At 44.5% G+C, this 23120-nt stretch overlaps 1 protein-coding gene and 1 pseudogene across 3 annotated transcripts in view; both read left to right on the forward strand.

Annotated features, from left to right (window-relative positions):
• Positions 1 to 23120, forward strand: part of LOC146204963 (uncharacterized) — a 193706-nt pseudogene that overhangs the window by 165752 nt on the left and 4834 nt on the right.
• Positions 1 to 23120, forward strand: part of alpha-Spec (alpha spectrin) — a 91905-nt gene that overhangs the window by 68034 nt on the left and 751 nt on the right. For all 3 annotated transcript variants that reach the window (XM_084589646.1, XM_084589648.1, XM_084589647.1), the window contains 8 exons: positions 1024 to 1096; positions 2918 to 3214; positions 9127 to 9239; positions 9335 to 9352; positions 14121 to 14175; positions 14236 to 14432; positions 14768 to 14821; positions 22560 to 22854. In XM_084589646.1, the coding sequence (XP_084445772.1) occupies positions 1024 to 1096; positions 2918 to 3214; positions 9127 to 9239; positions 9335 to 9352; positions 14121 to 14175; positions 14236 to 14432; positions 14768 to 14821; positions 22560 to 22854 (1102 nt within the window). The remainder of the gene's footprint in view (positions 1 to 1023; positions 1097 to 2917; positions 3215 to 9126; positions 9240 to 9334; positions 9353 to 14120; positions 14176 to 14235; positions 14433 to 14767; positions 14822 to 22559; positions 22855 to 23120) is intronic.

Genomic DNA, 23120 nt, shown 5'->3' on the forward strand with positions numbered 1-23120 from the left:
GGGGTTAACGTCTCAAAGTGACTCAGGCTAGGAGAGGCGCCATAGTGGAGGGCTCCGGAAACTTCGACCACCTTGGGTTCTTTAATGTGCACTAACATCGCACAGCACATGAGTGCCTTTTTTTTTCACCTCCATCGAAAAGCAGCCGCCACGGCTGGGATTTGATCCTGCATCCTTGGGCACAGTAGTCCAGCACCCTAACCACTACACCACCATGGCGGGGCAATTTATTCGTTATATCTGATATTCGTTTTAAAAGTATATGCACAAATTCATGCAAATAAGTCTGCTAATGAAATTAAACAAAATGTACTTATATAGACCACAAAGGTGTGAAAACGCACAGTTTCTAAATTAAGAGCTTTGGCATGCCTAAGATTCCAGAGAGAGATCTCAATATTGTGAATAAATGTAATGACATCAGTGTTTTTCGTTACCACACTGTCTCCCTCTGGATGCCATGGGCTCATAGTATTGTGGAAATTCCGCCACTGTGGCTAATTGGTTAGGGTACTTGACGTTTGAGGCAGGAGACCGGGGTTCAATATGGCACTGATTATTTAGTCATACTGCACGCCAGCACTTTGGCCCATGCAATAGTTGGCATTGGATAAAAATAGATATAACAAGCGAAACACTTGAAAACTGTCTAACAGAACAGTAAAGACAGGCATATGGAAAAAGAAAAACAAAGTGGTTTGATCATATCTGTTGGTGGTTATCACCAAACAATGGAAGTCAACTCTTTAATTTGAAGAAAAGCACACTCGTACCTGGGCTGGCACAGCAGCTTTTGTTCCAGCCACCATCATAGCATGATTTCTGCATGGTTCTCATTCATGAAAATCTCCAATAAAACTTATAATCTTGGCTGCAGCAATTCGTAAGTTGCCTTAATTTATTTATATTTTTCAAATATACACTAAGGAGTGCATCTTCACTAGTACTTAACAGATTTGTGTGTGCACCTAATGTTTTCCTCTTTCGGAAAAAAATTTCTGACCATGTGTCATAAATTTTCAGGTGGAATAATCTTCTTGCAGCTTCTAATGCCCGGAAGCTTCGCCTTCTACATATGTTAGAGCAGTTCAAACAGGTGGGTTTGTTGGCTGTATTTTGGGCTTTCCTGTGCTTTGCAAAGGCATGCATTGCAAGGTGCACCCTCTTTATTAGTTTACCACTAGACACTAATCTCCCGCTAAAATAAGTGTATAATTGCTTGCTGAGGTACTTTGGAAGCGATGCAGCCCAGGAGAAAGCTACCACACACTGACGGCCGTGGGTCTCTTGCGTGGAGCGCCGCTAAAACAGTCAGCCAAGTCATGTGACGTATGCCAGTCGCATGATACAGTCAGATCTCGATATAACTAATCCCGCTGGACAGCAAAAAATCGTTTGTTATTTTGAAATATCGTTGTAATGAATAATCTGCGATTATAAGCCAGTGGTGAAACCTAGGTATGAAAATGACGTATCTTGGCAGTAGGCACGTGTGTAGACAAGCAAAACCTCAAATTGAAATGTTGCACTAACTCCAAAGCTGATTTATTTGAAGAAATTATTTTCTTCTGTCGCGTGCGGCAAACACGACTGCGCACTACATTACACCACTGCAGCACATACACCTTGCATTCACGTCAGCGTAGCCGACGCTTCCTGGGCTCCCTATTGACATGGACATCGCCGCAATGTTGTATCTCTGGCAGTCCGCACGTGGTAATGCTTTCAGGAAAGGTGGAAAATGTTTGGCAGGTATGCATTAAGCGGTTGGCACTTCGTGAGCCACTATGTCTTAAGCGGTCAGCCAATACATGGGTTTCGGTGGTGGCTAAGCCGGGGAATTCTTGCAACTACGTTTTAACTGCAACTACTTGGTATGCGGGTACATATTAACGAGGTTTTACTGTACTGATGTTTCTAGATTATAGAAGAAAAAAATAAAATATGTACAAATATTAAATATTTGATCTGTAAAAGAAAGAGATTTAAAAAAAGATAACATGGTTCACCTTGTTTAATTCAGAATTGGAATGGTATTTGCAAATAAAATTGAATTAGAATTGAACAGAAATGTATACCCTACTGAAAAATCCACGTAAATTTTGTGCAGAATTCCGTATATTATTGTTATTATTATTTCTGTAAAATAAGACCTGCATGAAAGTGGGTGGGTTATCATATCGCTGCTGAATACAGCAAACTCTCATTAATTCGCTCTTCAAGGGACCAGACAAAGTTCAGAGTTAACCGGAACTCATTTTGAATGGGCCTGAAAGAAACTGCTGAAAACAGTTTGCATCACAGTAATTTTATCTGGTGAACACCTGCATGATGGGTGTCTGCATTTGAGTTCAAGTGCTTCGGTTTGTGCACACCATCAGGAAGGCCCTCTTCCCATAGGGACGACCCCTCTCCACTAAACGACCCTGTCGCGTTTTGAGGATGCTTCACTGTATTGTCCACGTAATCAAGCGTTGCAGTGAAGCACGCAGTATGGTGAATCTGGGGTGATTCCAAAAATATTTGCTGTATTTGGTAATTTTCAATTATTCGAAAATTCTGAATATCAGTTTTTCAAATGAGAGTCGAATAACATATTTAATTCCTATTTGAAATTTCGAATATTTACACACCCTTTCCTTTCGATGCATTATGCATTCAAAGAATTCTCCGCACCTGCGCTGATTCGTCGCAATAATGCGTGCTGCTGCATAAAAACCGGACATGTGATCGGGTCTGCGCTGTAGTGGGAAAATTTTAATGGAAAAATCCAGGACCCATGTAAGGGATGCACCTCAAACCACTGAAAAAAAAAAAAGTGCGGCCCTTACTCAATTTATATATTGTGCCTGTTTAGATGTTGTGAAGTCTTTCCAAGTTTGCTCATACATGCCGCATTTTCTTACACTATGCTCAGATCGAAGACCTCTTCCTCACATTTGCCAAGAAGGCATCGGCATTCAATAGCTGGTTTGAGAATGCAGAAGAAGACTTGACTGACCCTGTGCGGTGCAACTCTGTGGAAGAGATCCGTGCCTTGCGGGAGGCCCATGCCCAGTTTCAGAACTCATTGGGTTCAGCACAGGCGGACTTTGAAGCCCTTGCTGCCCTGGATCGGCAAATAAAGAGCTTCAATGTGGGCCCCAACCCGTACACCTGGTTTACCATGGAAGCTTTGGAGGACACATGGCGCAACCTTCAGAAGATCATAAAGGTGCAGTTGTAGCTGTGGTTTCATGTTACCTCTGAGTGAAAGGTAGCATGTTAAATAGTCTCCACTCTGCTTAGGATCACATGCACAATTACCAGTTACGTCTTTTGCAATCTGTTCTGAAAAAGAGGCCAGCCATTAACTGACCAGCACGCTTAAATGCAGTCTTTGCTTTGAAACATAAACTGCAAGTGTTGAAGCAGTGTTTGCAGAAATGTGCAAAGAGATTCCACTCTGGTAATGCCCACAAGTGTGCATACCTATAGCGGTCATATTAAACGTTGAAGAATAATTCTTGTGATTGTAAAATTTGATGATAATGCAGGCCTGTGCTTGCTGCAAGCTTGCTCATCCAACAGGTTGACAGGCTTGTAGTTTATGGCATGATTTAACAACAAAGTGGGACAAGACAAAGATTGAACAGCTCAAGCGCTGACCACGTGGAGCATGTCCATCCTTTGTCTTGCCCCTGCCTTGTGCTTTCTAACTGCACTAGTTGTCCAGCTTGGGCTATCTGTGCTGTTCTAGATGTAATTAAAATGTGCTGCATCTATTGAGATAGACAACCTGGATTGAATGACAGCTGTGGTGGTCACGATTCAGTGGAGGCTAAATACAAAAGGTGTCAAGGTGCTGTGTGATGTCAACCCACATAAAAAAGACCTCAAATCATTTACTTTCACCTGAAGTCCTGCGCTACAGCATATCTCTCATGTCCACTACAGCATATCTCAGTGTGTCACTTCAGGACGAGACGACATAAGTTGTAAACTCTGGGACTTAAAAAGGGACAGAACTCTGGAATCTAGGTCTGAAATTTTTTTTTGCCGCAGTGGGAAGATTGATGTCTAAAATGTTTGTTTCTACCAAAACTGCTAAGGAATCGGTGTAGAAAAATTTATAGCGAGACTTTTTCGATCAGTGCGTGCGTCCGTTTTTATGTAGTGCGATGCTGGAAACCGTAAGCAATGATCGCGATGACGACTGGTGCTCGATGAAAAAGACTTACTGAAAACAAATATGAATTTCACTCCCCGCCCAGTAATTAGACATTTTTTGCTTATAGTAACGTCCTTTTCAGTTTCACACTCAAGGCTGTTACGGCACAATAACGTACGCTTCGTCGACAAAAGTTTTAGTGGGCACAATCATAGCTTCATTCACGAAATTCCAAACACTGTGGCGCCATCTAGTGGCAAAACCTGAAAGCATACCTCTCACGGTGCAAAAGGAGGGGTGGTTTTTATTTAAGGACGCAGTGGAGAGAGCACAAAATGTAATAATGACAAGCACTCCCAGAAGAAAAAAGAACAGTGTACACTCAAGAAAATCAGCATTATTTTGCCTACACGTAGTCACATGGTGTACTGCTGTGAAAGTAAGAGTTCTTCCGCTAGATAGCGCCTCGGTTGTTTCTGTGCGATTTTCAGTGGCAAATTCAAATTGTAAAGCCTCTTTTCTTTCATATTGTAGTGCACGATCTGTACAATATGAGGCAAGACCTTTTCATCTCCACCATAATCTGAGGACATATTTTGGCCAGTGTTCTGTCCCTTTAAGTGTTTTATCTGGTTTGTTTCAGATGCTGTGCAATCTGCTATCAAGTGGGGATCAAATCTTAAAAATCACAAGTTAATTTTAGAAAACTACTTTTCATCATGTACAGCGCTTTTTATGCTCTACTGAACTATTTCACATGGAAACAAACTCTAAGTGCTCCAAATAATTATCTGCTAGTTTGAACTTTTTTTTCAGTTTCTTTTGAGCTTATTGTCTTGCTTGTGGAGAGCGTAGCAGAGCAATGGGCGCACAGATTTGCATGCCAGTTGTTTTGTTGTAACTGCTGTTGATTTCCGGTTGTTTTGTTGTAATTTGTTGTATCGAGGTGTGTCCGAGGTTAACATTTAGGCTCTTGTATTTTTATTACTTCGTAATTAGAGCATGGTACATTCTAAACGTAAAGAAGGTGCATACTATTTCCTTTATAAAGGGAGCAGAGAAATATTAAAAGTTAATTAATTCTTGACTTAGACCGCACTTGGTGCAGTAAAAGCTCTTTAGAACTTCAGGGGGACCAAGAAAATTCAAATTATCTGAAGTTTGAATAGTCGAATGGCCTTGAAAAAACTGTCGAACCTCTTGCGTAAACTTGTTTGGTGAAGAATTGGGCAATGGTCGCCTGTTTATTAGACAAGAATATTGCGACAATTATTATTTTTCGCATCCCCATCGCCGCTTGAGTGTTCACAGGCTGTCCAGAGTGTAAAAGCAGAACTACTCGAAAGTGGTAAGGGCCTCCCAGGCATCCTTCACGGTGCGATGCAGTAGTAGTGATGCCCCCTCACAAGCAACCTGTGTTGTGAGGGAGTCTTCCTGAACGCCCCTAACAAAACTTGATGAGCGCACATTGTTGGAGCAGTTGAAGAACCACGCAGATGGAGCTGCAGGAAACATGGAGTACCACCAATAATAATCTAACACCCCCTCAACTGCTATAGATTAGCTGGCTGATGCACGGCCGATAGCCACCATTGCTGCAGGCTGGTGCAGATGACTCAAAGCTCGTCCAGCCAAAACTAAGTATTCTGCCTATTATTGGAGACAAGATCGTCCTTGTTTTTTCAGAGGTGTCATAGGTGTGCAATAAACTCCAAAGCATGTAGCTTGGGTTTGGACGATCGCTTGCAATGCCAATTGTACCTGGACGCAGCCTAACCATTGCAAGACCCGTAGAACCCGTCCGACGCCATTGCCTTATATGGCCATTGTGTGTAACTGGTTTGGTTTGGTTTATGGTTTAACGTCCCAAAGCGACTCAGGCTATGAGAGATACCATAGTGGAGGGTTCCGGAAATTTGGACCACCTGGGGTTCTTGTTTGGTGAAGAATTGGGCAATGGTCGTCTGTTTATTAGATGAGAATATTGCGACAATGATTATTTTTCGCATCCCCATGCGCACTGACATCGCACAGTACACGGGTGCCTAGGTTTTCGCCTATCGAAAAGCGGCTGCCGAGGCGAGGATTCGATCTCGCATCCTTAATCACAGTCGTCGAGTGCCCTAACCAATGCGCCACCCCTGTAGGGACTTGTCTGTGACTGTATCATCAGTAGGACATCTTTATTTCCGAATTAACAGGGGTCGAATTAATGAACATTTAGTTGCAAGTCTTGGAGGTCACATGGAACAGGGAGCAGGCAACCGCCGCCACTGCCAACCCCCTACCCTTAGGCAGCGCCGGCTGCCGCACTGGCCATGGCATCAGTTTGACTTTACCCATTTGTCCATGGTTTCTCCTTGCTTTATCTCCTCTCCGCTTTTCATAGGCAAGTACCCTATCCGCCTTTTGCGAGAATTTTCTGCGCATGCGCGAAGTCGTAGCTGCGACCGATGGAAACACATTGGACGGCGTCGACGGCGTTTCTTGGCGCCGCCAGTGCACGGGGGCTGGCGGTGCTGGGCGGCACGGTGACCGTCACAGGCTTGCAAAGTGATGCCAACCACACCTGCCGCGTACGGTTGCCACTCTCTAAGCGTGCTGAGATGCAAGATGCGGTTTTTCAGGTTTCTTTCGGCGAACCGCGATCAACAACAACGTGAAGCTTGAATTAGGGCCACCAAGCGTCAAGATGTGAATGGCCGACCTTAGCAACAGACTGTGTACGCTCTACTGTGCGAAAAACACTTCGTTACAGGTATGTATGCATCTAAAGGAAACGTGCATGATGAAAAGTATCTACCGGAGTTTGCACCAAGCCTGTAACCCACCAGTGATAGCCGCAATGAGCATTTGTTCGGCGCGTCTGACCGCGATGCATTTTGTCGTTTGTTTTCTTTATATGCGAAGGGGCCGGGTAGCACAGATACCACAGATGGCTGTGTGCGCCACACCGTAATATTTAGCAAGTTTTATCACGACTGCCGCCTGACTAAAAAGGAAAAAAAAAAAAATTGGGCGTTTGTTGTGATGCACCGCCGTTCGAGAGCCGATTGGTTGAGCTGGTCATGAGGCTCGCGAACGGCAGTACATTAAAATGCCGTATTTTTTTTCTTGTTAGTCAGGTGGCAGTCATGATAAAGCATGATAAATATTACGGCCTAGTGCACACAGCCGTCTATGATATCTAACCTACCTAGCCCTTTCGCACATAAAGAAAAGAAATGACAAAATACATCGCCTTCAGGCCCCGGCGCAACTAAACCAATCACGCACCGAAGAAATCCTCATTGCAGCTATCACTGGTGCGTTACAGGCTGGGTGCAAACTCCAGTAGGTACTTTTCATCATGCATATTTCCTTTAGATGCATACATACCTGTAGTATCTGTGTTTTTGCGGATCGGAGCATATGATGCACTTGACACTCTTGCACGACGCACAGTATTTTTTTTTTTTACCTTAAAGGCTCTCCTTCGTGCACACCAAAGCATTCGGATTTTGTTCCTTTGGTGTGCGCAATCAGATGCACTTCGTTAGGAAGCTATCGTCGTCTTCGTCCAACCGTTTGCAACGGCAAGAAAACCGCCCGGCACAAATGAGTCTCCTGGAGGGTTCATGCTCGTTCACTTGCAGGGTGGATCGCTCTGGACATAGAACAGGGTTGGTTCCTGACCAAGATGCGCATCCGATATGTAGGATATGCACATGTGTCACCAAGTCGTTGATTCCGCAGAAATCGTGGCAGAGGCAGAAAGGTTGTGGATCCTTTCACAACAGAATGACCATTCTCTGTGCACTGAAAACGTTTTCACCACTGCGACCACATCTGTTCTGACTCCTGAGGGCAGAAACCGGCTACAGCGCTGAATCATCCGTTGCCAGAAAAATGCCATGCGTTTCCTGCAGGTGTGCATTCCGGCCGGGACAATGACCTTTTCAGGGGGTGTGTATAAGTGCCTCTCTGCCGAGCTTCGTAGATGAAATCCTATAGCTGCACGATTGTAGATGACGCGAGGAGGAAGCGCCAGCGCCGCGGTGACCGCATTGTGTTCGGTAACTCAAGACACCCCGCGCGCCGCTCGAAGTCACAGGAGACTATTCCACCTAGCTCTGCAGCATCAACAAATCCCTGGCTGCTTTGCCCTTTGAGATCCTTCTCTCTTGTCTCTCTGCCTCCGTGCTCTTCTGTCTGCCGAAAACCTGCAAGCTGAGAGCGTCTCATTCTGTCACGTCGAACACGGCCTGCCCTGCACGCTCTTAAAATACGAAAATAGTATATGCGTGCGTTATGAGTGGATTGTGAAAACGCTGTACATTCTCCTATACTGCGTGAATATGATATACTTCAATCACTGTCACTACTTTCTGCCCGGAGGCCAAAAAGGGGGGGAAGCTTTCGCTTTCTACCTGTGTTGGCGTGGCCTTTTCGTATGGTGCGCTTTCGCGTAGTCTGCTACACTGCCGTCCAATGTGTTTTTCGCCCGCTCCCACATGATGGCGCCACATCCTCCCGCAAAAGGCGGATTGCGGGGGCGCTTCTTTGGTCATATGCGGGACACCAGGCTGCTTAGACGCGGTGATGCATAGTTCAAATTGATTGGCTTTTTTATGCATGGACTTTATGGAGCATGGTGAAACCGCGCAGTGAAGTTCGAATTATCTGAAAATTCTAGTTATTGGGGTTAGAATTAGCGAGCTTTGACTGCAAATAATTAAAGCATTTGTAGATTGACAGCTCATTTTGCTGTCGTGTTAGGCTTTCCATGAGCAAGCAACATGTGAACAACATATAAACAGTGAAATACACACTATTGCTGTGAAGTTTCGTATGCGTCTTTTTGAGGCTATTTGAAGAAAGCCACTGGTCAAATTTCATCGTTGTAGACCGAAAAATAGAATTGTTCACTTTAGATCCCCTTACACTTAAGAGTACATCCCAGATATAGTGTGTCCTTTTTTCTGCGTCCTATGCAGGAGCGAGACCTGGAGCTTGGTAAAGAGGCACAGCGCCAGGAGGACAATGACCACCTCCGCAGAGAATTTGCTAAGCATGCTAATGCATTACACCAGTGGCTGACAGACACACGGTGAGTGCAAGAAAGAGTGGCTTAGTGAGGAGTTGTATTCTAGAGTACAAGTCACTGATTGTGTGGTTTTTCTTCCATGTTTTCTCTTTACTCAGGATGTGGCTGCTGGATGGGTAAGTTTCGTGCAAGCACCATTTTATTTCCATTCTTTATAAACCTGTGCATAGTCAAGGTTAGAGGCTGGCTAACCCCGCAACTAAAAGCCTTCGAGCTCATGGCAATCCACTATGCAATGACTCGCACTAATGCAGTTTAATGCTGCTACTATAATGAATGACACTGAAACAGAATTTTCACAACAAAGTAGTTCACACAAGCACACTCAGATGCTTCTGTTTTTGATGCCTGTTCTGGGGGAGTAGTTGAGAACAAATTCTCATCAGCCGAAACTCGCAACAGCATTTGAGGCCTGTGGCCCTGTGTGGCAAATTTATTGCTTCCACTTTGCCAGTGATCCACTGTCCCCCTTTGTGTGTTGAAGAAGGGCAGCAGTACCGTAAAAGCCCGCGCATAATATGGACCCGCATATAATGCAAATTGTAATTTCAGGGTAGCAAAAGAAAAAAAAAAATCATTCACACTACAGTAAAGCCTCTTTACAAGAGACACTCAAGGGACCCGAAAAAGATGTCTCTTGTAACCAAAAATTCTAAAAGCACTGTATTGATCAATTTAATGCTCATCAGCATATAAATGCATTCACACTCATTAACAAGAAATTGTTCAGGAAAGCTTAAAGAAGTTATTGTATTTTTGTGAGTGCAGAGTGTATTCCCTCCCAAATTCTGGAGGTAAAGCACTTCACTTTGCAAGCCTTCCTGCTGCTCTAATACTTTTGAAGCACTCTTACATGCTCGTCACCCTCAGATGGTGACACTTTTCCTTTGAAGTGTCTTCGTAGTCGTCCTCTGTGGAACATGTGCTATTTGCTTGTGCGAGAGTTGCACAATCTGTAAGCTCTTCGGGAGCACACACAATCCACATCTGCAGACACGAGCTCCTCAAAAGATTCTGGTACCTCAGCAGTCTCTTGGATGCTCGCCCAAGCTTTATCTTCAAGGAAACTTTCCCCAGTATCCATATATGGGCCGTCTCACATCATGTCACTGCATTTAAAGCCTGCATGTCTGAAACAATTTTTCACAGCTTCACTTCTCGGGCCATTCCAGACACCTGAAATCACCTGAACAGCAAACTTCGCATTGATTACTATTGTACAGTCTTACTGCCTGTCGAGCAACAGGCATTCTTCCAACCTTGTTTTGTACAGCAACTTGACAGAGTGCACAATGGCTTTGTCTATTGGTCGAAGGTAGGATGTGGAGTTTGGAGGGGAAAAACTTTGGTGGCTCTGAGCACGAGAACTTTTGTGCTGCAAGAAGCATTGTCCGCAAAGAGAAAGACATCAGGATTCTGAGCTTTCATCATGTGATCAAATTTTAACAGCAAGGAATTAAAAATGCTGGATGTCATTTATGCATTTTGATTTGATTTGTAGGTGACAGTAATGCAATGCCAATGGCTGAAATAATGTTATCATTCTAACTTTCAGATTATGGGGAAGCGCTCCTTCTCAGTTCCTGAGATATTGCAACAAAAAGGATGCTGATAAGGAACAGAATTTAGCTAAGGGAACCTGAAGTGCATCACGTATGAGTTGGTACGCTTCAGCTGCATTGCATGAGCACACCTGGGTTGTGTCTCTTCTAAATAGTGAAGAATTTACTCTAGGGACCTGAAAAAGTGACCCTTAGTAACAGAGTGTTTCTTGTAACCATGTCTCTTGTATGCAGTGTTGTTAACATGGCAGACAGGAAAACCAACCAAACCATTTTCAAATGTCTCTTGTAACGAGATTCAACTGCGAGCAAGGAAAGATTAGCAAAAGTATCTATTTTCATGTCGTTTTGCGGTTGCGTCGCGAATCATACACGCTCTGCACTTTCGCGTCCCAACGTCATCCCACACCAGGCGCCTAGTAGTGTCATGAACCTTCATATGCCAGTGCTGTTTCGCTCTCCTTCTCACGCTGACACACTTGATTGGAGAATTTCACGCATCGTGTGGATAAGAGCAGCTCACATTCACCCTGGCAATCATGGAAGCCACGTGGTCTTCCGGTTGTTCTTAAACCAGCAGGCCACTTCCAGCTAGGACACAGAATGGCAGCGCACGAGCTGCCGGCCATCCTGCGCGGTACTCATGCCTGTTCTCGCCGAGCACTGCACAAAGGTGCACAGCGTATTCACCCAGGAAGGGCTCTCAGACTCAGGGATTTTTGCAATCGATGCCTCTGAATGCGTTAAGTATCCCACATTTCTTGAAAGCGCGACTAACGTGTTGCTTAGGAATACTGGTCAAGCATCTGTAATGCAGCTGTAGGGTGTGGCCAACATGGCTTGAGAGGCCCGTGAGAGACCCGTGCAACGTACAGATCATGCAAGGTGATTGACCTCCTTCCGGTTCTTGGCCCTGTGATTGAGAGGATCGTGGGGTCAGCGTAGTGAAACTGAAACAGTCAACAGACGCCGCTGCTAGGTAGTGCCTCCTCTTGTTGGATGCCTGATGCCGATAGCACTGATTAATAACAAGGCCAGAACTGGGAATTTAGGCTGAATTTATTCTGATCCATATTAATGAGACTGAAAGCTGGTGTGATAAAAAATCCAAGGTCTTTGAACTTGCATCAGCCAGCCTGTGACCCAAGCTGCTTTTTCTGCCATGCTGCACTGTAGGTGTTCACTGCTTCTCACTCTGGATCAGTAAAGGCACCAGCTCAAGTTACATGCGAGTGGGAATGAGATGAGGGGAGCACAACAGTGTGAGAAGTGGAGGGTGCCAGCACCAGGCACAAGACGTGTGCCTGTTTCTGATCCCTAAGAGGAAGGAAGTAATAATTATACTTACACTCATTTACACGCGGCTAGCATTGAAACATGGTGGTAGAACACAGACAAGACAATCGGTATCCTTTCTCTGGAGCTAACGTGCTTCCTAAACATGGCTGTGGCACGGTGTGTCCCCCCCTTGCCTTACTGCGACTCCTCAGGGCAGTGAATTCTTGTAAAGTCTTCTTCGAACCAGGCTGTCAGTGCTGATCGCTAGTTCCTTGCATAAAGCAGCAGAGAAGCTCATGCTGAGTGATACACTAAGCCACTAAGCTTAGCTTTACCTTTCTTTCACTATTTTATTTTATTTTATTTTATTTTTTAATTCATACACACCCACAGAATTCACTAGCTTTGCAGTTTCACTAAAAATGGCCATCAAAGTTGCTTTCTACTTTCCGTGGTACCGCTGCCATCCTCTGCAGGATCCAAGTTTATGCTCATACATATGCATCTCTAGCGATTTGAACTAACCCATGACTACCTGTGATAGTTTTGTCGATGACTCAGTCTCCACGTGTCTGCAGCCCATGGCTGTGGCAGCCACTTTATGTAAGCCAGCTTTCTTCTGGCTCGCATTTGTGATCACTTTTCGTGCTGATGAAAACATGGCAGAAGTTAGTTGTTCAGTAGAACCTCACTATAGTAAACTTGGATATAGTAAATAGAAACTGAAGTCCCAGTACATTTTTTTTTAGTCCGTAATATTTCTGAGGTAACGATTCTTGAGAGGGATCTTAATAAAAATCGAAAATTATTTTTTTAAATGGAATCAAATTTGCCCCTTGTTGCTGTTTTCAAATTTCTGACGACTTTAATGCATTGTGGAGAACACACCTACCAGTCTAGAGCTCCAAATTTTGTTTGACGTTATGAACATAACCCGCATAATAAAGAGAAAAATTTTATTGCAAACAACTTGCATCCTACCAGTATGTAAGGTTGAAAATGAACATTTTTTTGCAGCGCCGCCACTCCTGAAGCGGAGTTAGCGATTGCTCTTTTTTTTTTTAATGGAAAAAAAAATGGTGTTTTCCACCTCTAGTAATATACAGTTTTGTTCTGAGAAAACTACGCCGTATCTTGCAAAAGTAAGGTTCATTCCTCTCTGGCGAGATATTTGCCCGTCACGTATAAAAATTTAATTGAAAACAAAAAAATGGTCGTGAGACCGCTATTACCATTCTTATCTGAACACACCCATATATATATATATATATATATATAATGTGTGTGTGTGTGTGTGTGTGTGTGTGTGTGTGTGTGTGTGTGTGTGTGTGTGTGTGTGTGTGTGTGTTTCATAAAAAATTTGCTTTGCAATAGGGAGCTTGCATATGATGATGCTAAGTTACTATATGCTTATGGTAGCAGGCATGTTGAGAACCTTCTATGATAAGCAGTATCCGGACCTAAAGCACTTCCACTGCAAAATATGTGCAGGGCATGTTGAGCCTAGCCACACCGAGAAAGCTATGCAACCAAATATGCTGCCAGCCAGTGTGCCGTCAATCGGCACATTGTTGCAGGTTAAATGCTCTTTGCTCGGTGTCACTATAGCTCTCAGTGGCCAAGGCCTCTATTTCGATGTGCATATGGTGCAGACGCGTGCGCTTCATAGATGCAGAAATGCCTTGAAGCAGTGCTGTCTCGGCACGAACCGCAGGATGAAAATGTGTAAATTTTCATTTGTGTTGGGAAAAAGCATTTTTGTAGCCAGTGTAGCGGGTGCATTTGTTATGCAATATGTTCGTTCAAGATCAGTCGAGTACCACAAAAGTAGTGCCAAGCACAGATTTCAAAACGCCAATACACAAAGCTGACAAATTTTAGAAGTGTTCTCCTTGTGCTGTTTTGTTCTATCTGTTAACATTGTATAATCAGATTTCACGACGAAATTTCTTCAGCAAAATTTTTCGCCGGTCCCATGAATTTTGTTGTAGCAGGATTCGGCTGTAGTTCTAGAAATGAGAAATCGTTGTGCCTTTCCGTGCAGGTCCTCAATGATGGAGGGGTCTGGATCGCTGGAAGCACAGCTTGAAGCCACAAAGGTAAGTTTTCGGATTAGAGAGTGGGAAAAATGCTGAGTGGTGCTCTATGCTTTCATTCAGCGCAAGGCAGCCGAAGTTCGGGGTAAACGTGGAGACTTGAAGCGCATTGAGGACCTGGGAGCACTTCTAGAAGAGCAGCTGATTCTCGACAACAGATACACAGAGCATGGCACTGTGGGTCTGGCTCAACAGTGGGACCAGCTGGACCAGTTGGGAATGCGCATGCAACACAACCTTGAGCAGCAGATCCAAGCAAGGTGCAGTGCATTTTTAGGGCACTTCTCACTGCATGCTCCTAATCGAAATGAACTTTAAAGGTAGTTAAGTGCTTGCATAGAGTATGGTGCAAGTCTATCTTCAAAAGAAGCAAATAAGGCTGGGTAACCAGGTACTTTGTGTGAGCGTCAGACTGGTACATTTTTTCAAATAATCTAACTAGGTGTACTACCTTGCTTAGTTGATGCTATTATAATGCAAGGGCTGATGTGCTGGCTCATTCCAGTTTATAGGATGGTAGTAAAGCTTTTGTGGCTTGCACAACCGCCTTGCTCACATAAATATTGTTGCTACTCCTTTTTCTTCTTGCATTTAGGAACCAGAGTGGTGTCACAGAAGATGCCCTCAAGGAGTTCAGTATGATGTTCAAGTAAGTGTCTACATATTTTTTTCTTAACTTTTTTATTGTCTGGTGTTTCTAGGCCGGTGACGCACCCCCAGCGTCTGTTTGGTTTCAGGGTACGAGCATAGAGATTTATTTTTGATTATGATTGCATACAAATAACATAGTCAACAGAATATGCAGTATTCTGCAGGTGTTGTTAATTAACATCATCATCATCAGCCTGACTATAATTGAGATAAATGAGGATAATATAAGAAAAAAACACTGCTCGGTAGTTCTTGAGAGTCCAGATCCGAGCTCGGCTCGTATTCATAAGCAGAAGAGCCATCGCTCCGGTACGTTCCTGACAGCGAAAGGGTTAATATCCTGTTCTTTGTGTCTTTCATGCTGAGCTTCACTGACATCACACACTGCTGCATTTCAGGTGCCAGTTGGTACTGTCTTTTAATGTGTCCCACATTCTTGCGTTAATATTCGTTTTGGGATAATACTTGTGTTGGCTATTTTTGCATAGGGCAACCTTGACCCCGGCAAATGACCCCTGAGAGAGTCCTGCTTTGTTTCTCCATTTCACTTGTTCGCCTCTCTTCATGGCTTACCGTACACGCTCATTTGATTGTAGAGAACAGCCCTTGCATGGAAGGTACCCTTTTTCAGTTCAGTTTTCTGTCCACGCTTTTGAAACCAGTTTCATTCATTATGTCTGGGCTTTGGTTGAAGGCATCTTTGTTAGCCCTTCATTTGCCACTCTTAACCCTTTTGCTGTCGGGCGTTTCTGGCCGTGACTCACCCTCAGTGTCGGCTTAGTTTCTGGAACAAGCATATCAGGGAACAAGCATAGCGATTTATTTTTTATTATGATTGCTGTACAAATAACATAGTCAACGGAATATGCACATTTCAGTGTTCTGCAGTTGTTGTTAATTAACATCATCATCCTGATTATAAATTAGGTAAATGAGGATAATACAAGAAAAAAAAAACTGCTCGATACTTATTGAGAAACTGAATCCGAGCTTGACTCGTATTTATAATCAAAAGAGTCATCGCTCCAATGCGCAGTCGAAGGTCCCACGCGGTCAGCCATCCAAAAGTAACCGCGCGCATGGAGGGTGCACTTTCAGTGGCCCGCACAACAGAGATAAATGGCACATTGTGAAATCAAGATGACAGAGGGGGATGGAAAGAGGCTAAAACAACCTCCTTTGTTGCTGCTAGCCGCAAGCAAGGGCGCAGCAAAAGAGAGCGAAAGCAGCGATTGAGTCATGTGTCGACCTATTGGAGAGGCAACGGCGCGAGCCCCTGAACGTGACGCTTCTTAGCAGACACGCTAACAGAATAAAAATAAAAACCTGCAAGCCTTCGGCAGATGACAGAACAACCCGTAACCGTACGCACGCGCCGCATGATCGCTTAGCGCGATAGAGTAGCGCGCACAGAGCGACCGCGCCCCTCCAGCAAAGAAGGTGGCGGGGGTGGGCGCGGTCGCTCCATACTCTTCAGTATATACTTACAAACGCAATGCAGGCCGAAAATACGAACTTGTTGAAAGATTTGACAGATGGTGCAGCCTGTCCAAACACGCCAGCTTCACGCTTAGGCACGAAGTTTTGAATGCATGATAGAGAACGTACCGGTACATCGGTGACACCGTGGGGGGGAAGCGCGAAAACATACCGGTACGTTCGTGACAGCGAAAGGGTTAATTTTAATTAACTTTGCTATTGCCAATGTCACAATCAGTTCTTCCCATTACTGTTGCATGAACTACAAGCAGAGCAGTAAAAGCTTTCAGATGTGATGGAGCACAGTGCACGGGAAGCCATTGAGCAACTAGTGTAAAAAATGGTATTGTGCATGAAAAGAAGTCAGATCATTTTGTTTTCAAGCTGCCAAGTTGGGGCAAAAGAAGAGGGGGAAGGAAGAAAAGGCAGAGACGTTAGCCATGGGGAATTGTCCATTTCTGCCCTGCACTCAGGGAAAGGGATAGGGAATCTTGTTCATTCGAATTAGGAGCGCGGTCCCACTCGACGCCCATGCAAGTCTATACCATTGGACGCTCATGAATTGAGACATCGACGGTTTAATACTGGTTAATTCAGGCAGAGGGTCACATTGAGGAACAACCTGCGAAGCCAGCGATAGATTGGCTAGACCACCCCAAACTTAATAGCGTGGAACAATGGTGCCCACAGCACCTCTGACGTGCGTGCTACGCCAGGCGCGGCGGGGATCAGAAGCTACCTCATGGCTGAGCCATAAGCCCTGTATACATGAACTCCACAGAGTCGGGTAGAGTAAGCCTGTCAAGGAAAAAACCAGTTGCTGGGTTCATGTATACGCAGTCGAGTTGAGTAAAGTAGACAGCAGGGCAAGTCAAGTGAACTCACTTGCAGAGGGTAGGTTAGCTCACTTGACCCGCTTGTCTAAAATGCATGTAGACACTGTTTAGTCAAGGAGTCAAGTTACAGGGAACTGTGATCAAAAAGCTTGCGGCGCGGTTAAGAACATCAGTGAAATCCTAACGCTCATCAACAATTAAAAATAAAGCTTTCAATAGTAAAAGGCAACAGAATCAAACACAAGCAGGAAGCTCGCGCAATAACTTCGAATCTTGACGCTAGGCGCCGCTGCTATACTTACTCGCTAGAAGAGAGTTCATGTAGACACCAAGCAAGTCGAGTAAAGGTAACCTCGCTTACTTGACGCTGACTTGATCTGGTGATGTTGAGTCCATGTATGCAGGGCTATAGCCCAGCAGTTTCGGACACTGCTTTGTGCATCTTTGGTCATATTTTTATTTAGGGATGGCTTCATGCCGTTCACACTTCTGCATATTTCTCTCTCGCATCAACGTGACTCCTCCACTTGTCCGAGTATGTTGAACCACTACGTTTTAAGGATGCGGTGAACTGTCTTCGAAATGCAATGTAGCCACTTTTGAAAAGGAGCCATTTCTACTGTGTTGCAATGCAAAAAGTGCCAGGGAGGCATTTACAGTTTTGAAGCGATTCTTTGACATTCTTGGCAGTCTGCACAAAGCAAAGCACGGGACAAAACCTTAAAGTATCGTTTTTGGCACTTCTTTTTCATCTCAAATGTGTAGACAGCCATATTTCAGGCATTTGTTTGTTAAAATTGTATTTGTGTAGACTGTTACAGCAGTTTTTAGGGTTTAACTTTTAGAGATAATTTGAACTTTGGAGAATTCTTTTTTTTTTTTTTTTTTTTTCTTGAAGGCCAGCTCAACGGAATTTTACTGGAGAAAGGCATACCTACCAACCTTCCCGATTCATCCGAGAGGTTCTCTGTTATTTACTGAACTTTTGGATGACCGCTGTCCTGTATCTCCCAATAAGTTTCCTCTTCCCGCGCAAGAATGGTTTTTATAAAACCGGCATCACAAAATTTTCAGCTGCATCCTAATCACTAGTAGCACCATCGGCATCATGGGCTAAGTAGCCGGCAAGCCAAAGCAAGAGTTGATGTGGCTTTTGCTTTAGCTTTCATATATTTTAGTATAAATTTAGAACTCTCGTATTCTAAAAGTCATGGCGCTATCAAAGTCCAAGAAGAGAGATTTGCATATGTTTTTGCAACTGGAACTGGAACATAATTCTTCTCATCAGTGTGAAATGCAACCTTTCAACATCTACTGCTGAAGGGTCTTCAGTCTGTGCCACTCTTTAAGAAAAACTACAACAGTTTTTTGAAGCTATAAATATCTGCTCCTGCAAGGTCTGTGGTAAAGGACTCATTGGACAAGGCCTTAGAGTTAGGTCAAACCCTCTTCCACCCCCTTTTTGGCACAGGTAAAAATCTCCAGATTCTGGGTGTTGCTGGTTTGGCAGGCATGGAAAAATAGAAAGGGAAAGCCCTGTGTTAATAACCCGAAGTTCTCTAATGAATGCAGTAGAGTTAACGCTCTAAAAATTGGAACTATGTTGTGGCTGGGTGACTTGTGTGGCACTACTGAAAATAAAATGCAACATTGATTGCTTTCTTTGTATGAAAGGTTAAGAAAGACATGGCCTCTTGGGTAAAAGTTCATAAAGGCCAAAAATGATGCATGGTCATCCTATACTTGATGCTGCTTTGTTCCTGCTCCCGTCTCTTTCAGCGGTGGAGTAATGCCGAGCTTTGGAGATTTACTGTGCTGTGTGTAATAGGTTTTGTATAGAAAGCTGCACTGCGGTAGGTTTTCAAGAACTCGGGTGGCCGCAGCTACGTCGTAGCTACGAAAATAAGACTACGAAGAAAAAGGTGAAGACGGAGAGGAAGAACGCTCGGTCACCTGCAGCTAATGCTTTCACTTCACATTTGGTTCAGCAGCGTTGAACCCTTCTCATTTTTCAAGGACCCTGTGGCTCCTCTGAAATCTAGTATGAATAGACAGGTTGGTAGCTCATTCCGCAATATCTCTGGTGTCAAGAGGAGCACTGCTCTCAGCTGAACGGCATGTATCTCTTTGTCAAATGCAGTGCTGCTTCCTTGAAACAAGCAAAGAAAGGATTCTGATTTTAAAATAATTTGGGATAAATAGCATTAAAGGGGTGGAACGTTCTGAATGTTAGGCTTGCCTTAAGCTTCACGTTTCCTGCTTTACATGTAGGGTGTCACGACAGCTATGCCTTGTTCTGTCTGCTGCTGTAGTACTACTGTAACTGCTCCAAGACTGATAAGTGCAGAGTGGTTGAGGATTTGAGCCAGAGCTGTACAGTCGAACCTCGATATAACAAAGTCCTACTTGCAGCCGAAAATTTAGTTAGTGAAGTTCGTTATATCGAGGTTCCAGTGTTCTAGCTGCTCAAATAAAGTAACAGGTTGATGGAACACTGCTAGTAGAATGGAACTTGTAAATTATAAATTCAGGAAGGAAGTGAAAAATTCTAGCAATATATAATAGTGCTTGTTCTTTTGTATATCAGGAACATAATGAGTGATTGCAAACGGACGCAAAAGCATCATTTTTCTCCATGTGCGCAAAAAGCTAGCAGAACGCCTAGTATGAAAGCCGCTGCCAGATGTTGCCACTGGTATCATGATTACCATCAACATCCAATGTTTGCAAACGGAGACAAGAGTTGATCTAGGAAGTTTAATGAGGACAGTGTTGTATTATTGGGAACTAGAAGATTAGTCATATGTTCACACCGCCCACGCTGGCGCAGCAATCTTTTGCTTAGGCCTCGCGTATGCATACCGTATTTGCTTGCATAAGAGCCCACCTCTCACTTTTGCTGCTGAGAAATTGAAAAAAAAAAAACCTCTAGTCCTTAGCGCTCCCCTTTGTTTTGCTCGCAGTCCACAGTGTATTTCTTGGCAGCATGCCAAGATGCTGCACAGCGAAAACATCGCGATCGAAACGCACATGGTCATGACTGATCTGCATGCGTGTGTTTACTTGTGAGTATGCGCAGCCGTTTTCTTGGTGAACTCGATCGTATTCTCCTTGACAAGTGGAATAATTAACTAGTCTTTTCGCCGTTTATTACAATGCACAAGCTAAAAGCATCGCGGCTGGTTAATGACAAAACTTAGTTGCTATGTGCTATTTGAAAATTCACCAAGATAACCGGGATGTTGGCATCGGCTGACGCGAGTTGCACACAGCCGACCACAGCTTGTTGGCGATGCCAAGGCTAGCAGTTGGCCCAGCCTGCACTCTACTATTCGTTTAGGAAGCAGCCTGTGCTGCATCTGAACTGCTGAAACTGGCGCTGCATGCTTGCGGCACCGCTGTAGAACTTTGCGGAACTAGTGCAAAAAGTGCAGCTGAATCGAACAGACCTTTTGTTTCACTCTCAGATTCCAGACTGCCGGCAAAATTTGCGCGTAAAAGGGCAAATGTCATTATCGCCTGAATATTTAGTTCTCAACCGAATGTCAAGGTGGCTGCTGGCACAAGCATGTGCGAGGACTTCGTTTAATAGAAAGTGCGACATAATTTGCTTCGTTAAATCTCAAAAAAAAAAAAATATATATATATATATACAGTTGTGCCCCGTTAATATGACCCCCGTTAATATGGACGACCCGAATTATGGACAGTTTTTCTGGGGACGAAACCTTTTCAATGTATCTATGCCTCGTTAATATGGAAACTCGCTGTCCGGACAATGGACAGGGGAAGAATGCACGTGCCCCACTTGGGCCCATGTATTTTTGTCTCGTTTATATAGACAGTGCTTGAAAAAAAAAACAAACAAAGGAGTCCGAACGTAAGTTAAAGAAGGGCGCGCCGCCCGCGAACCTACGCGACACCCGATACGGCGGGATGCCTGAACGAGTCCTGTGGGGTTGGAAAGAACCAAAGCGGGCGTGTTGCCGTTTTAGGGGTGGGGGGGGGGTAAGGGGGCAGGGGAGTGCAAGAGCGGAGAGGAACGTACTTAGCAAACCGAGGGTCAGCGTAAGAAAGACCCCGAAAGGGGGGAACCAGGAGATTTCTGGGTGCAGCGGAAGTGCCGCCGCAGTCGGAGAAACAGCAACATATGGTTGCAATAAATTCTGCTGAACGTGAACAGAGAGGCCGGTAAAAGCGCAAAAAAGAAGGACTAGTGCCTGCAGTGGCGGTGGGAACTGAAGTTTTCGTTCCCAAACCGCAATGTGTGTTCCATGAAGCCGTTAACACTTTTCGGTGAGAGTTAAGACACACTCACAACGTAGAGCGACTAAAGAACGGCGACGTACAAGCACGCAACCGGGACCGGGCGTCCCGTCCTGGACGCGTTTCCCTCTCATGCTCCTGGTTTTCGTCCCTGTTGCGCTGCCGAATTGCTGAACTTTGCACAGTAGGCGGTCCGCATGTCGCCTTCGCTTTGATCAACGATGTGGCCTTGACAAGGTCTGAGCTCTTCGTAGTCGGCTAGCCATCGTTCTAAATTGTACTTCAGCTTGCAGTGTTTGTTTTATGGGAACACATAAAAACTGCGCCAAGAAGATGGGATGTTCAATAGCCCTCTGCATAGCAGCTTGCCAACTTGACTCCCTTTCTTCCTTACAGAAACAGTACAAGGCAAAAAAAGAAAGAGTCCGAAGAACGGAAAGGCAGAAAGGTTAAGTAGGCAAAAACGTGCACAGCATCAGGAGCCTGTAACCCTCAACTTGAGTCTGGCTTCTGGCATGGCGGGAGTTAAACGCAAAACAATAGAGCTGAACGCAGGCGCGAAGAAATCTGTGAATACAAGCGGCAAAAGCCATCTCAGTCAATCCAAGCTGCAAGGGACTAGTATCGACAGCTGTTTCCTCCCCTCAGGAGAATCTCAAGCAGCTACTTAGTGGCTACTTTGCTCAGTGAAGAGGCCATTTTGGAAGTGGCGGTGATTAGAGAATCAGACGCTGATGCATCGGCCAGTGAGGAGTTTGTGCTCAAAAGTAAGACCAACACAAAGCCCAACATCACGGGTGTCATGGTAAGCGAGTCGCTTCAGACTGCACTACATTTTTTCGAAGACAACAATGACAAGCATAATGCACTCAAAATTGCCGGTGTTCTGTGAAATTTTGAGTCCAGTGCACACCGTTATGTACAAAAGCAGTCGTTAATTACAATTCTCTTTTCTCAATAAAATCCTTTTTGTTTTTATTCATGACTCGTTATTATGGATGACTCGCTTTATGGACAGTTATGGTCGGAAACCAAAGTGTCCATATTAACGAGGCACGACTGTATACGTGGTTTTCATTGGGGCAGAGATTGTGAAATTTAAAAAATTCGTTATATTGAGCTTCGCTATATTGAGGTTCGATTGTATATGTGCAGACACTTTGACAAGGACAAGAGCGGCCGGCTGAACCATGTGGAGTTCAAGTCGTGTCTGAGGGCTTTAGGCTATGACCTGCCTATGGTGGAAGAGGGCCAGCCGGACCCAGAGTTCGAGGCCATCCTGGACCAAGTGGATCCCAACAGGGATGGCCAAGTCTCGCTCCAGGAGTACATGGCATTCATGATCTCGCGAGAGACTGAGAATGTGCGGTCCTCTGAGGAAATTGAGAATGCCTTCCGCGCCATCACCTCCGGCGAGCGGCCCTATGTCACTGCCGATGAGCTCTATGCGGTGAGTTATTCTGGGCAGTTACATTTCTACACTGCTGGGCATACCCCGCTCTTTTCTCGCTTGATAATGTTGAATGTGCCTTTGCTAAATGCAGGCTAACCTGAATGGCCTGCGTGCATGCAGAGTGTCTTGCAGAGTATAATTATATAGTGCTGTCTTATTGCCCTTGTTTATTTTTTAATACTGAACTGTACCTATTAGAATCAAAGCTCATAGAATCTTCAACTATTCCTTACCTGAGATAAAACTGCCGTCATCGTTTTCTC

The sequence above is a fragment of the Amblyomma maculatum genome, chromosome 1 (genome assembly GCF_055883805.1).
Source record: "Amblyomma maculatum isolate TAMU_Amacu chromosome 1, ASM5588380v1, whole genome shotgun sequence".
In the NCBI taxonomy this organism is placed as follows: Eukaryota; Metazoa; Arthropoda; class Arachnida; order Ixodida; family Ixodidae; genus Amblyomma; species Amblyomma maculatum.